This window comes from Amblyomma americanum, chromosome 1 (assembly GCF_052857255.1).
Source record: "Amblyomma americanum isolate KBUSLIRL-KWMA chromosome 1, ASM5285725v1, whole genome shotgun sequence".
Classification (NCBI taxonomy): Eukaryota; Metazoa; Arthropoda; class Arachnida; order Ixodida; family Ixodidae; genus Amblyomma; species Amblyomma americanum.
The window spans coordinates 142,016,975-142,031,688 of record NC_135497.1 but is presented as its reverse complement, the minus strand read 5'-3'; the positions used below and the strand labels follow the sequence as shown (position 1 = coordinate 142,031,688).

The 14,714-nt window shown below is 47.8% G+C and overlaps 1 protein-coding gene across 1 annotated transcript in view; it reads left to right on the top strand.

Annotated features, from left to right (window-relative positions):
• The first annotated feature begins 1,156 nt into the window (after positions 1-1,156).
• The window catches only part of LOC144113958 (tubulin beta-4B chain-like), a 28,107-nt gene continuing 14,549 nt past the window's right edge, over positions 1,157-14,714 (top strand). Inside the window, exons 1-4 of the mRNA XM_077647377.1 lie at positions 1,157-1,266; positions 2,965-3,044; positions 11,902-12,012; positions 12,639-12,883. Of these exons, the coding sequence (XP_077503503.1) occupies positions 1,157-1,266; positions 2,965-3,044; positions 11,902-12,012; positions 12,639-12,883 (546 nt within the window). The remainder of the gene's footprint in view (positions 1,267-2,964; positions 3,045-11,901; positions 12,013-12,638; positions 12,884-14,714) is intronic.

Here is a 14,714-nt window from a genome sequence, read left to right as displayed (position 1 = left end):
CGACTAAGGCTAGGCGAAAGGGAAAGAGATGGGCATTTGTTCCCGTGCCGTGGGGAGTGAGCTACCTCAGAACTAGAGTCACTCTACTCAGACCTAGATACCCTACACAATCTCTAGAACTTCCCCCATTCAACCCTGCGCACCTCTAACCCGAACAGTGGACAACCCAAACGGGGACAAAGGTCCGTCCCCTTCCCTAGCCAGGTAAAGGTCAAAAAATGAAATACAGATGTCGCCATCACCGACCGTTTTTGCAAGCAAACTACAGTGCTTGAAGAGTTTTCTTCCTTTTTTGTTTTTTGGTCGTGGATCCCTGAGGCTAGTCTACATCGCTATTCACTAAGCGGTGGTCACGAATTTCGCTTGTCTTGACGTCACGAGTTTGAATCGAGAAGCGGGAAAATTTTTAAATCCAATTTTCTCGACATAATGCGTATTTTGTTGCCGGATAAACATCTACATACCCCATAAAGAGCCGAAAATCGATTTTTACTAAAAGCAAATGTCGGATGTAGTTACGCCCTTTAGATGGCGAGCGTGTGTGAGCACTCCCTCCTCACGCTAATCCGCGCCGCCGCTCAGCATACAAAAGAAAACTTGGATTATTCCACTTCTGTTGCAAGTTTAGGTAGGCCTATTTTTGGACGCCATCGCTCAATCCGATCCTCATGATCGAGAAAGGCGCTTTTTGAAATCGGATACTCAGGAATTATGGACAAAAGTATTTTTAAGCGGGAAGCCGTTCATGAACGCAGTTTTCTCGTATAATGCAAGATTTCACTAAAACAATCAATATATCCGCAGATCACCCGAGGCAGTCTCTTAGTTTTTTTTTCTATTCACGTTTTCGCTATCTTCAAAAGCGTTCCGGTGCGATCGCTGGAAACACTTTAAAAGGAAGATTTTGCTACATATCAGAATAATGGACCATTACGTTCAGTATTTCCTTAACAGTGTCTTACAATTTTCCAATTTTCAAAATTTTTGCCGGAGAAAGCTGGACTTGTTGGCGCAGAAACAAAAATCCGAACAGCTGGGTAACTTGGTGGAAATAATTCGGACGGATAGAATTGAACTAGCTGTATAAGTTCCGCTGCAATTCGTGAAAGCCTACAAAAACAACTAATATTCGTGGTGCCCGTCTTAATTTGCAGCCATGTTCCGCCGCAAGGCCTTCTTGCACTGGTACACTGGGGAAGGAATGGACGAAATGGAATTCACAGAAGCAGAGTCCAACATGAATGACCTGGTGTCCGAGTACCAGCAGTACCAGGAGGCCACAGCCGACGACGAGGGAGAGTTCGACGACGAGGACGCCCTCGCCGACACTGCCTGAGACACCGCCACCGAAATTCCCAATTAGCTTGCAGAGTTCCGATAAAATAAACGATGTATATTAGGGAAGCCTGGCTACTGGCCATGGCGAGCATTTGGTTTTATTAGAAAAAAAAATTGTTTGGGGTGACGCAACACGAAACGATATATATTCGCAATAAAGTCCCAGCATGAGTTGGAAATAACGGCGAGAGCAAGGCTGTTCTATCACTTGGAGGCGTGTAAGCTGCTGTTCTTGTTGCTTGGCAAAAAGAGGGCGCCGCTACTGATGGTGACAGCGCTCCATAGCGCCACAACGAATGCAAGTATGCTGGCGCTGCCAACGCGAACGAGGACGGCTTAAAGAAGCCTCGGAGACGTTGCATGTTATATACAACTAGCAGCTGGTCATCAATTTAACCGTAGGTGAAATCTCCGCGACGTGCGGCACGAAGCGCGGTGGTTGCACCATGTGCTCGTACACTGATATTGGGAGGGGGTGGAGGATGTTCGCCCCCAATCCTCAAAGCGAGAGGAAATTTTATACAGGAAAACCATGCTGAACTCAATTTAGTTTTACAAAAAAAAAGTCGAAGAAATGCATGGTTCAAACGGACCTCCCCCCCCCCCCCCCAACCGCCCTCTCCAAGAGTGACCCATATCCACGCCCGGTACCGGTGGACCATCAGAACAGAGTTGGATTAAATGCTTCAACGGTTGTTTTCTCATTAATGAGTTTGACCAGCGCAGCTGTTGAACGCTTTCGCGATCGAGTGTAGACCATGGTGTAAGAAAATATTCTTACACCACGGTGCAGACACTCCACCAGCACCTGTGCGGAGCGCGCTCGAACGGCTATTGGGTGTTCGCGGTGACGTACACGCGGTAGGGTCAAGACCAATTTCCCAGTCATCTCATCTCACAGAATCTGAGCACCAGGCCAGGGGAACATTAGAGACCGATGGGTACGCGGCGGCAGGGGGTCGAATCCCGCACCTCCCGCAAACAAGGCGGATGGCATGCGCTAGGGCACCGCTACGGTGCACGCCACAAGTGAGCTTCCCTGTAATTAAGAGACTGCTCGAACGCGGAGTCCATAACACATTACAAGAACTTCGAGAGGTCCACATACAAGCCCAGAACCTTTGATTAGGTGCTGCCGGACGACACATACTCAATCAGCAATAGGCCTGCATCACTATCTCCGCAAACAATACATCACTAAGAGCACTCTCTACCCAGATCTGCACTTCGATCCATGTCAAACCATTACTGAGGAACATGCACCCCCACCGTAATCAAGGTCGGAGAAAGGCGCGCGAGGCAGCGCGACAAAAATGGTATGGGGATGCGTTTGGGTGGATGCCACCTGCGATGAGCATGGAGCCACTGCGGTTGTCCGCAACCCCCACATAGCCTCCCTAACTTTCGAGCTTCCTTCAGGCACCACCCCTGAGGGAGCCGAGAAGAAGACCGCTATTGCTCTGGCATACACAAATGTCGGTTACATCATCAGTGAGTCAAAAACAGCCATTCTAAACTATGCCAGGAACAGGGTTCACCACCCTGCACAATCCCTGGTGCACCCCCCCCCCACCTATTCTAACGCGCTGAGCTCATCTGAATGCTTGCGCACTTGGGAAATCCCAGCAACGAGGCCGCCGACTCCTTAGCCCGAGAGTCTAGAAGTCGGGCACAGGCGGACCTCGTGGGGGATTTCTCGAAGGAGCGTATGCACTCGTTTGCTGAGCTCACCACAAACTCCCGCACTGAGCGCCCTCATCTCCCGCCACCCCACCCATCCCTTACTACCGCAAAGAAATCAGTCTGGCGTCCCCTGCAGACGCACACGCTACTTACACCAGCCCATCTCTATAAATTTAAGCCGGTACCCCCATATGCACCTTGTGCTCCCGCCCCAAGGCCACCCTTGCACACATCCTCCCGTCATGCCCGGCGTCCCCTCCCCCCGCCGGGCTGGTGCCTCTCCGAACCTGGGAGGACTAGGACACCTCGTTGCGGTCAACGGACCTGACCAGGCAGAAGATCGTCGTCAGCCAGGCACCGTGTCACAAGTATGGATGCATTGTATTCTTGCTTCTAGGTCATAGATAAGCTTACCTATCGCCATTTTTTCTACACTGAATTATCGATATACCGGCATATCAACTATTTCGTGAACCCCTTCGAGTTTCATAATCCAGGTTCGACTGTAATATTTTATTTACGAACACAAATAAAGTGACCCGTTACAGTGGCTTTGGCGTTCAGCACCTGATCCCAAGGTCCTGGGTTCGATCCCGTCCGTGGCGGCCGCATTTCGATGTAGGCGAAATAAAAAAAAACGTCCGTGTGCTGTGCGATGTCGTTGTATGTTAAGGAATCCCATGTGTCTAAAATCCGAAGCCCTCCACTACGGCGTCCCTCATCGCTCGTGTACGAACCACAATTCACAAATCGAGCGCTGAAAATGTGCGTCGCATGCAGCATCAGGCCGAACTGATCCTCTTTATGAGTGGCAGCTCTAAGTGGTTTAACAGAGTATACTGGGGGGCCCGTCCATATGCTACGTTTTCGTTTATATTAGCTCTAAGTGGGCCACATGCAAGAATATCTGGTGCGGATCCAATTGGACTTATTTTTGGAAATGTGGCGGAGAGTTTGAAGTTTGCTTCACTTCCGCCACCGGTTGGCCCGGTATATTGCACTACCTCCGCAATCGGCCTTGTCTTCAAAGCGTCTTTACTATCCTGTCTTTCTATCCCATCTTTCAACTCTCCTACTATCTGCACGTGGTAGCGATAGTGGCTCGGCTAGAGCCAGTGAACAGGCCTGTGCACTTTCCTTTTTTCTTCCTGGCAACACAGACAGACAGACAAACCATAGGGACAGGAACTGCCGTAACGTTTATGCCTATGATTTGTGTGTCGTGCATGCTCGCCTGCGGCCTACTTGGAGCTGCCACTTGATTAGGAAGCCAGCGGTTAACCTTTCTATAAGTGTTCCAGTTGGAATGCCCCTCCTATTCCATTTGAAGCTTGCAATTGGTTCCAATAATGGGAAATTTTCCGATTGGAAGCAAACAATTTGTTTTGTGTGGGCCGGCATTACAATTGGACGCTCCAACTGGCCTTCCAATGGGTTTAAAATATACATGGGAGGGCACAGCCAATTTTAATGGCCGCCTTCTTAGATTCGAGAAACCGAAACTATGCCGCCATTTCGTCCCCTGACGACATACGGGGGAGAATTAAAGTATAGGAGGACACAATCAATTTTAATGGCCGCCATCTTGAATTCGCGAAACCGAAACTATGCCGCCTTTTCGTCCCCTGACGTCATACTCACATAGTTCCACCTGGATCATTCCACGCCAAACATCCCAGGCGTTGCGCTCGACCATCTCCAATTTGTTCAAAAAATTCGTGGAAACATCGTAATGTGCGTAATGAAAGCCTGAAGCATTTTCGCCTAAAAAATTTATTCGTGAAGTGAGAGCAGATTGAATATTCAGAAAAAATGAGAAAACAGGCACTGCTAAATAAGCAAAATTTTAGAAAACACTCCAAAAAGTTTTTCATTGATATTTGCACAGATTCTGTCTTTCGATACCATTCGGAGCATGCTGCTTTACACGGCATAAATATTTTTTTAATCAAAAAAAGTATGAAAATGTCATTTTTATTTTTGTCATTTTTTGTTTTAAATATCAACTTTCTCTCGGAAATTCTGGAATAGCCGTTTTGTTCCTGTAGATGTCCAGTACCTATAATAAATTTTACAGGTGATGAAACTGCGGATGCAGAAGGAAAAAAAATCGTTACAAAAAGTGCATTTTGAGCCAAAAACACTCGTTAATTTCGCCCTGAGGTGGTCCAAGTAAAAATACAAACAAAAGCGGATTCCGTAAAACAGTTTATTGCCTTCCATTTCTGAAGTTTTTATCGAGGTAATTTTTGTTTAAAGCGAGGAAATAATTTTTGAAGTTGAGCTCTCGGGCCGTAAGTTGCGTCGTCTCTTAACGCCTCTTCACCGCAGAGCACGATACTGCCGACACTGTAGCCACGCGAAACCTATAGTCCTTGTTCTTAAGTGAGGTTTGCACTGTAGGCAAGCATGCGAACACTGAGTAGTCAAACAGGTGTTCGTGGGAAAAGATTTTCTTAACGCTGCTAGGGCGGCACATGCCCAAGTGGGCTAGCTGTTTGGCGTGATTCTGTCGCAGTCAGTCATTCTTGTCGGCACCATGAAAGACGTAATCAGCAGCATAAGAGCTTGTGAGACACCGATCTGGAAATGACTAGAACGATGCGGTGTTGAAACAATCCGCGACGCAGTATCACCATGTGGTACCTGACCCTTGTGGCCGTCAGAAGCTCATGTCCGGCTGTTTCCGTTGTGATTAGTTTGTTGTATTTGATTTAATCAGTGCAATTTCTACATTATTACTCCAGCGACAACTAATGACGAGACACTATGCTGGTGAAGCACCTTCATGCGAGCGACGCACCTATGCCAACGCCTCCTAAACTTTTCAAGGCCTGCGCCCTCTCTAGTGACGTCAGCACCCGCCGTCCTACCTGGGCATTGCCATTGCCTGCGGCTGCCTCCGGTTCTCCATACCGGCCTTTCCGTCCCGTCGCCTCCCGGCTCATTTTTCCCCTCTTGTTACACGCAGCTAGTTCGTCGAGCCAGTCGCCTCGTGGTCGCTTCAGTGCTTTTTTTCCTTGCGCCCGTTCTGCGACATGCCTAACAAGTATTGTGTACCTATGTGCTCAAGCAACTGCAAGACGGGGAACAAAGTTCAAGTGTTTCCTTTGCCAAAGGATGAACAGCTTTACAAGTGGCCCAGTGCGATTCCCCGAAAGGATTTTGTGCCTACTGCCAACAACAAGGTACGAAGTCATTTTCTCTACTGTTGCCACAAATGAACAGTATTTAGGGGAGCCATGACAAAAATTAAGCTTTACCTCGATATTAGATTGTACTGAATTGGTAATGTGGTGCGTCGCACTTTTGCTATTGTAAAACAGGTGTGCGCCTTACACTTTCATGCATCCTGCCTTGAACATACCTCATCGTACACCGATCCCCGGACAGGAAAGGTGTTCGAAGTCTCTCTAAAAGTGCCACACCTGCGTCTTGGGTCAGTGCCATCCTAATTCCCTGGCTGTCCCTCGTACCTGTCAAAGAAAGATGCCGTGCCAGCAAGGAGCTCCCCAGATGCCGAAAAAATGCGCCGGGAGGCAAATGTCTTGCTCGTGCTATTGAAATGTCAGCAGCCTGCTATCGACAAGAACAAATGCAGTGCAAATTTTCATCTCTGCATGAAATGATGGAGCGCTTAAACGTCAAGTGTGTCCCACTTGAATGGACTATTATTAATCACCCAAACTGTAGCATGTTCTTGAATATTGCAAATGAGAGTGCGCTGGTCCTACAGTGTTCTGCTACTGTTTTCGCATATCTTCGTATCACGGCGTGTTTTCACGGCAACTCAGGGAAACGTTTAGGAGATTTTGTCGTGCCTGACGAAATCGGTGACATCAATGTCCTACTTGACATATTAAATAAGCTACAGCAGCTTTCTGACGACAAAGGTTCATCTGATGGCCTTACTGACCTGATAGTAAACCTCATGGAAAAGATTAAGGAAAGCGTCCGCAAAAACAGAAAGGACTCTGTTAAACTTCTGAGGGAACAAGTGTTGTTGCTTGAGAGTGACTGCAGTACTCATCTCAAACAATGGTGCTTGCTTGCATCTGCATACTATATCTCCTCATGCATACAAGTTTTTGAGGGGCTCTGGTTGTTTGACTTTGCCGCATCCGAGTACCATTAGAAACACCTGCTCCTCTTTCCACCTATCACCTGATAACGAATCAGGTGATCAGAATTTTCTTAAATACATTGGCCAGAGGTTTAATAAATTGAAATCGCATGAGAGTGCTGTTACTTTAATGGCAGACGAGATTCACGCTCAGCCATTTATGGACTATAAAGGAGGAAAGATTGCAGGGGCAGCAGGGAACTCAGATGAAGCTGCAACTACTGCACATGTTCATGGTGCAAAGTATGCTAAGCTCGTTTCGAGATGTTGTACACATTCTCCCCGTGTGAACGTTAAATGCGGAGTCACTTCATGCTGTCTTAAAGAAGGTAATCCTTGGGCTGGAAAGAATTGGTTTTAAAGTTTTAGATGTAGTAACAGATAATAATTCAATCAATATGAAGGCTTTAAGCATGTTTACGATGCCGCATAAGGTGGATTATTTACCCACATCCAGACGATGCAACGCGACCCATGCTTTACATCACTGACGCTGTGTAACTGTTAAAGTGTGCTAGAAATTATTGGCTTAACTAAAGAAATCCTAAAGCCAACTTTTATTTTCCTATGTTTAACCTCACTGACAATTCCGTCCACCCTGACATTATACAGTGGGCATCATTCAAGGATCTCAGGAAGCTTCAAAAACTTGAATCTTCTCAGCTCTTGAAGTACAGTTATAGGCTGCCTTCGAAGGCTTTAAACCCAAGCAATTTACAAAGGCAAAATGTTAAACTAGCCTTACAGGTTTTCAACATCTTTGTGGCTGAAGCCTTGGACATGCACTGCGATTTTCCTGTACTTTCACGTGCGAAAGAAACTGCCAACTTCATCAGAATAATTATTCATTGGTGGATGGTAGTTAATGTGAAGATGCCACACAAGGGCTATCACTATCGCGACGTATACGAAGAGCCAATTTCATCGTTGAATGATGACCCCAAGCTATCCTTTTTGAAAGCCTTCAAAATCTGGCTTGACGTATGGAAATTTTATAAACACGACAATTGCACGCCACAAAGGAAACTTTTAATGCTCTGTGGCATTCAGCATATGCTCTACTTGAATTCTCAAAGTATTGCGTCTATGAGCTCGGTTTTAAGTACGTGCTACTCGGAAAAGTGCAAACAGACGGCCTAGAGAAGAGGTTTCTTCAGTACAGACAAATGGCTGGCGGTAACTACCACATCAGCATCCGACAGCTTCACGAGTGCGAAGGCAGAATTCGCCTCCAAGGCACGCTTCCTGTGATGTGCGCCGGTGACTTCAGCGACGATGAGGTTGGTTGTTTGTCAAGTGCTGCACATTCCTTCAAAATTGCTGAGTTTACAGAAGGTCTGAACAGTTTGAGTTCACGCGCCTGTGTTTGGCTATGTAGGTGCTTTTGTGCTCATTCTGTAATGAAAGCCCTGAACTGCGATTTCTGCCGAGAGCAGCTTGTTATGGACTGCGAAACAACAGAACATGATGATGCCGATGTTCACTCTTTGATATCTAGCTTGAATCGAGGCAGGCTGGAATTCCCAAGTGCATGTGTCGTCACTGTCGTGATGCACACCGGGGTAATTGTAAAAAAAGCTATTACAACCAGAGAATGCCACAATGTTTCTCCAACACAAAAACCAGAGGAATGTTGTTCAACAACTGGTTATCGAATCGCTGCCAGAGTTTGGCGACCTTGTGACATGCTTGAATGGGCACGTCAAAAAGTATGCTTTTTTCTCGCACGCCACAAGCCTGGTCCAACACTCCATGTTAGCATGCGCTAGCTGCAAAAAATATCACTGTAATTTTTTACTTACTAAAGTTAACTTTTTGGTTACCAGTTTACTACTGGGAACAAAAGTTTCCCGGACGAGAGTTCTAGGAAAAACGTTTATTGTAGATCCACCTCGCTACCCAGTCGCCTGATATTGTATGAAGGCATTAAAGGGACTATGCAATGAATAAAAAGTCTTTTGTAAATGTTTTCAATGCTTAGAAATGATGCTAAGAAGCATTCACGCCAAGTATGAGTCTTCAGAACTGAGCCAGCAATTTATTATGAACTTTTAAAAACCGTGTTTTTCAAAATTCGCGGGCCGATTGGTGTACTCGCAGTGACCAATTTTGGAACTAAAATCGTGGAACAAAGACGTCACTGTACCATGACGTCGCCAGGCCACCACACACTCTCATTCGCTGGAGCCACAGCAGCCACGACGTCACGGGCACACTTCCGGAAGCCGTAAAAATCACCTTCTCGTGCCGCCGCGCGACCCTCTTGCACAAGAGCGAGCCAGGGCATTGCCTTCGCGCATATGGTTTCAATTTTCCTCTGCAGCCTCCGTCGGGAGTTCCGGAGCCACTCGCACGGCTATTCGTGGGCACGCATAGGGCTAGATGCCCATCGCGGCCGTAAAAACGAGCAAACGCGGTTCGTGTTCTCGCCTGCGCTGACGATGTGGGCCCTCGCCATTACACAGAAGTTCCGTATGGTGTTTGGCGCCAATGTTAGTTTTGGGAAATTTCCGAGGTGTCGTTCTGGACCGCGGGGCACGAATTATCTGCAGAGGTGATGATCTGCAGTGTTGGGGAACGCCGCAACAGTAGGATCCTCACCGCTCGCCAGAGGTTGTAGAAATATACAACCAATAGGAAATGCGTGGAACGAGCTGCAGCTGCCCATAGCTACCAAAAAACGTGCAGTAATTGATTTACCCCTCGAAGTGACGGTATTATCAGAAACCCGGTGGCGGCCTGAAGAAGCCGAGCATCTGGTCGAAAGATGCTTTTGTGACCATTAAAAAACTGTTGAATCACCGGCGGTGCTGACATTCGAACCCAGTACGTCCTGTGTATACGGGGCATATGCTGTATGCTACCAGGCCCTCACTGCGATTTTTGAACAGGAACTCCGATTTCGCGAAACCAATGAGTGCACTTTTTGGGGACGTCCTCATCTCGTTTTTATACGTAAATATTTGTTTCATTTCTGACTTCCTTCCACCAGGAGTCCGATCCCTTTTATTTGGATTACTCGCAGCCAACTTTGTTAAAATTGGACTGGATGTGACTGGAGGCAGTTCTGAAATGAGGTGCAAGAAATGAGGTGCATGTAAACGTACCACCTGTTGCAAAACTTCCTAGGCCGATGCACCCGTGGCCGGAATATGGTCACACGCGTACGGTTTCGTTCATTTCTTGGCGGGAACTTGTGAATGTCAGCGGAATTCGTCCTCGACATTTTAAACGGCAAATCTATATGCCGTATCAGGGATCACCGTAACACTGTTCGCGCGCACTACAGCCACGGACGCCATGACCTGCGAACTGTCGCAACATGTGTGCATGCGACGCAACAGCCGTCAGGCACGGCCGCCTTTGTTGGATACATGTGTCTGCTTACCTGAAAACAGCGCAACGGACGCGGACAATGACAGGAGTGGACACAAACTCAGCAGTATGCGTCCACTTTTGTCATTGTCCGCGCCCTTTTCGCCGTTTTAAGATATGAAGAGCCAACTAGACCGCACCTCTACCATTGTATGCTTATCTGAATTTGGAGATGATAGGCGTCTCGCACCTTGTGTTCTCTTCTAAGCATTTATCCATGTTTAAACGTTTTTCGCGCCAAAAGAACAAAAACAAAAAGGCATGCCGATAGCTTATTTCTCTTGATCGTTTCTTGCGGCAGAGGTGACGTGATGGCGCAGGTACCATTCAGCGATTGGCTGAATTTTCTTTTGTTTTTCTTTAGCTTGCCCTAATTAACGAAATGCACTTGCTTGACTTGCGCGTGTTCTCGGCACCTGTAGATTCTCGTCCGCGAGGGGGCAATACTGGGCAAGCGAGTAACGTAAATGATGGCGAATTTGAAACCCCGCCGCGGTGGCTCAGTGGTTCGTGCGATCGGCTATTGGAATCGAGGACGCAGGTTCAATTCCAGCCGCGACGGCCGCGTTTCGCTGGATGCGAAATGAAAAAGACCCATGTGCTGTGCGATGTCAGTGTATGTTAAAGAACCCTGGGTGGTCCAATTTACTCCGTGCAGCTAAAGGCGTTTGGCTCTGCAGCAGCAGCTAGGCAGGAAAGGGACACGTCCTCAGCCATAGCAACGCCGCACCGTCTTTTCAACTCCCCCTTTAACTACTCCGCTCTCATAATCCGAAAAACGAAGAACGCACTCCCCACGGCACGGGTACAAACGCCGTACTCTTTCCTTTTCGTGCTTAGCCTCTGCCTCATGAAAACCGACCGAAGCGACTGGCTGGAGGGGCTTTAAGAAGAGCATTCGCCGCTACATTCTTGAGTTTTAACAGACTGTAGTTGTGTTTTTGGCACATTTCTTTCGACACATACTATTTCCTCATTGAAAATTTTGACGAGAAGCATGACGGATGAATACCGTATGTGTTCTAATAGCATACCTACTGTGCAAACGTAAGTTTTATCTAAGGGGCTGCGAATGCTGATCATGATGATAGCATCACAAACACACTCCCAATGGTGCATGAGCGCTCGAAAACGTTCTGCTCTGTAGTGTAACGCAGCGGCATCGAAATGTTTTCGCCATTATGTCTATGTGCCTTTATGCGCATGCAGACATGCCCCATGTGGCGACCCCACAGTTCCCTGTTCGGTGGCGCTCGTCTGCTCCGCATGCGTTCAGCATTAGAAACTGCGTGGCAGACTTGCTGGCAATGTTCCAGTTCACGCAACGGTAGTAAAATACTGACGGCTGTAAAGAAAAAAAAAACCTGGTTTGTATTTTTCAGGCGGCAAGTATGTTCCCCGTGCCATCCTCCTCGACTTGGAGCCAGGAACCATGGACTCCGTCAGATCGGGACCTTTCGGTCAACTGTTCAGGCCCGACAATTTCATATTCGGTAAGCGTCTCTTTTAGCTTCATATCTCCGTTGCTGTTTTAGCATGTACTGATCAAGTTCAGCTCAACGTCATCAGCTGCACGTGTGTGCGCAAAGGTTCGTGGGGAGCCGGGCTTAATTCTAGCCGTCCCTAGCCGGAAGTTCCTTGCAGCAGCTGCTCTTAGCCCATCGTAGTGTTCGTTAGGTTCAGCCACAGCTTAGGGTTAACAAAGGTAACTCGATTTGCTCGTACCTGTGCTCAGAATCGGCATTCATAGTCGGCTGTATAATCTTGGCTGTTTCCACTCTTTCGGTGGCCAATTCGCTGCGTACAAAATACAAGTGAACAGCAACTGAGGCGACCATTGCAACACGAAGCTTGCTGCCCTATGCGCCTGACATACGTTCCTGAGCGCTGAGTTTCCATCTTGAAATATGAAAAGTTATTTTATAAGGTCGGCGAATTTGGTCTGAAGACCGCTTCACTATCATGCGACTGAAGAAAAATTCGCGTAGAAACAGGAAAGGTTTCAGCGCAAAGCGCTTTAGCGGCTACCTTTTTGGTCAAAGCTTATTGGCTCAAAACAGCGGCTCCCAGCAGCGCGGGGATATGCAGGTGGCGTACATATGCGCGGTAACCTTCGCAGGCCAGAGTGGCGCCGGCAACAACTGGGCCAAGGGCCACTACACTGAGGGCGCCGAGTTGGTGGACTCCGTGCAGGACGTGGTGCGCAAGGAGGCAGAGAGCTGCGACTGCCTGCAGGGCTTCCAGCTGGCCCATTCCCTGGGCGGAGGCACCGGCTCCGGCATGGGCACGCTGCTCATCTCGAAGATCCGGGAGGAGTACCCGGACCGCATCATGAACACCTTCAGCGTCATGCCCTCCCCCAAGGTGCGCATTCGTCGTGACAGCTTCCGCGCCGCCGGCACGTGTCTGAAGCCAGGACAGCGTCAACACCAGCGAGACGCAAACTTTTGTGGAGGAAAAACGCTAAGCCGCACGTGTGCTGTGCGATGTCAGTGCACGTTAAAGATCCCCAGGTGGTCGAAATTATTCCGGAGCCCTCCACTACGGCACCTCTCTCTTCCTTTATTCTTTCACTCCCTCCCTCATCCCTTCCCTTACGGCGCAGTTCAGGTGTCCAACGATATATGAGACAGATACTGCGCCATTTCCTTTCCCCAGAAAACCAATTATTATTATTATTATTATTATTATTATTATTAAACTGCCGTCAGATATGAAGGCTTCACCACGTCCGCATGTGGTGACCTCAGCGAGCTTTCTTTCTTGATGTCTACCTACTACGGTGGTATCGACACCGCACTCGCTCGTGAAGATGCGAGACTTTACGTCACCCACCGCTGCTGCCAAACGAATGGCGCGAAAACAGCTGCAGAGTGCAAGCGCACGACGGCTGTGACCTTAAAGGGACCATGAAATGGTATATACTGAGGTTAGGAAAAGCGCACGAGCGATCGCTATTCCATCACTCGTCACCGAACAGGAAAAAAAGTATAAGCTAGCTTCATTAAAAGACTACAGACATGTAAATTTAGTTGCGCGTTTTATTCTTCCATATGATGCTTTAGGCATTATAATACATGGATCATCGTCTGGTATTCGCATACAACCGCTAAATCACTGAGTACTGAATTCCTTCCCTCATGCTGTTTCGGTTTCATCAACCGAACGATGGTTGTGGCATGTAGTTCGACTTTAGATCATGTGAGGCACGAAAAAAACTGCAATATAAACGCTGACACGTAGTTTTAATTCACTGCAACGCTTAAACAAGCCTGCTTCAAGAGCTGGAATGAAAACAAACGACGTATCAGCAGTCATACTGCCGTTTTTTTCCTGCCTCACGATACTCCAAGTCCAACTACACGTCACAGCCATCGTTCGGTTGATGAAACCGAAACAGCATGAAAGAAGAAATTCAATTATATATTATTTATCGGTCGTAGGCGAAAACAACGCGGCGATACATGTATTCTAATGTCTAAAGCATCATTTGAAAGCAGAAAACATCCGAGCAAAATTTTGGTGTCTACAGCCCTTTAACACCGAAGATATCGGCGATTAAAAATGATGCTTCTTAGCTTCCCTCAACTCTTACACAACGACGTGCCGAAAAAAAAAATGGCTAGCGGTTTATCATTGCTAAGCACGAAATAGTGCGCGAAAGCATGGTGGGCCTCACAAATTTTGGGGGTGGGCCAAACCCATTCTGGGGGTGTCGCATGTCGGTCCCGAACGTAGGTCAATTTTCAAATTTTAGGGGGTGGGCCAACTCTTATTTTTGGAGGTGGGCCAATTCCATTTCGAGACGAGGTGAAGCCTGTCTTCCACCTGAGAACAGCCAGATTCACCGGCAGTCGAATTCGGTCAAGGTCATTCGAAGGGCAAATTTCGGGCGTCCTAACCATGTTTGGGACATTCTTCATGTGCCATATCAGGGCCGCCGTGGTGGCTAAGTGGTTATGGCGCTCGGCTGCTGGCCCGAAAGACGCGGGTTCGATCCCGGCCGCGGCGGTCGAATTTCGATGGAGGCGAAATTCTAGAGCTCCGTGTACTGTGCGATGCCAGTGCACGTTAAAGAACCCGAGGTGGTCGAAATCTCCGGAGCCCTTCACTACGGCGTCCCTCATAGCCTGAGTCGCTTTGGGACGTTAAACCCCAATACACAATATACACCATCATGTGCCATACCATGTGT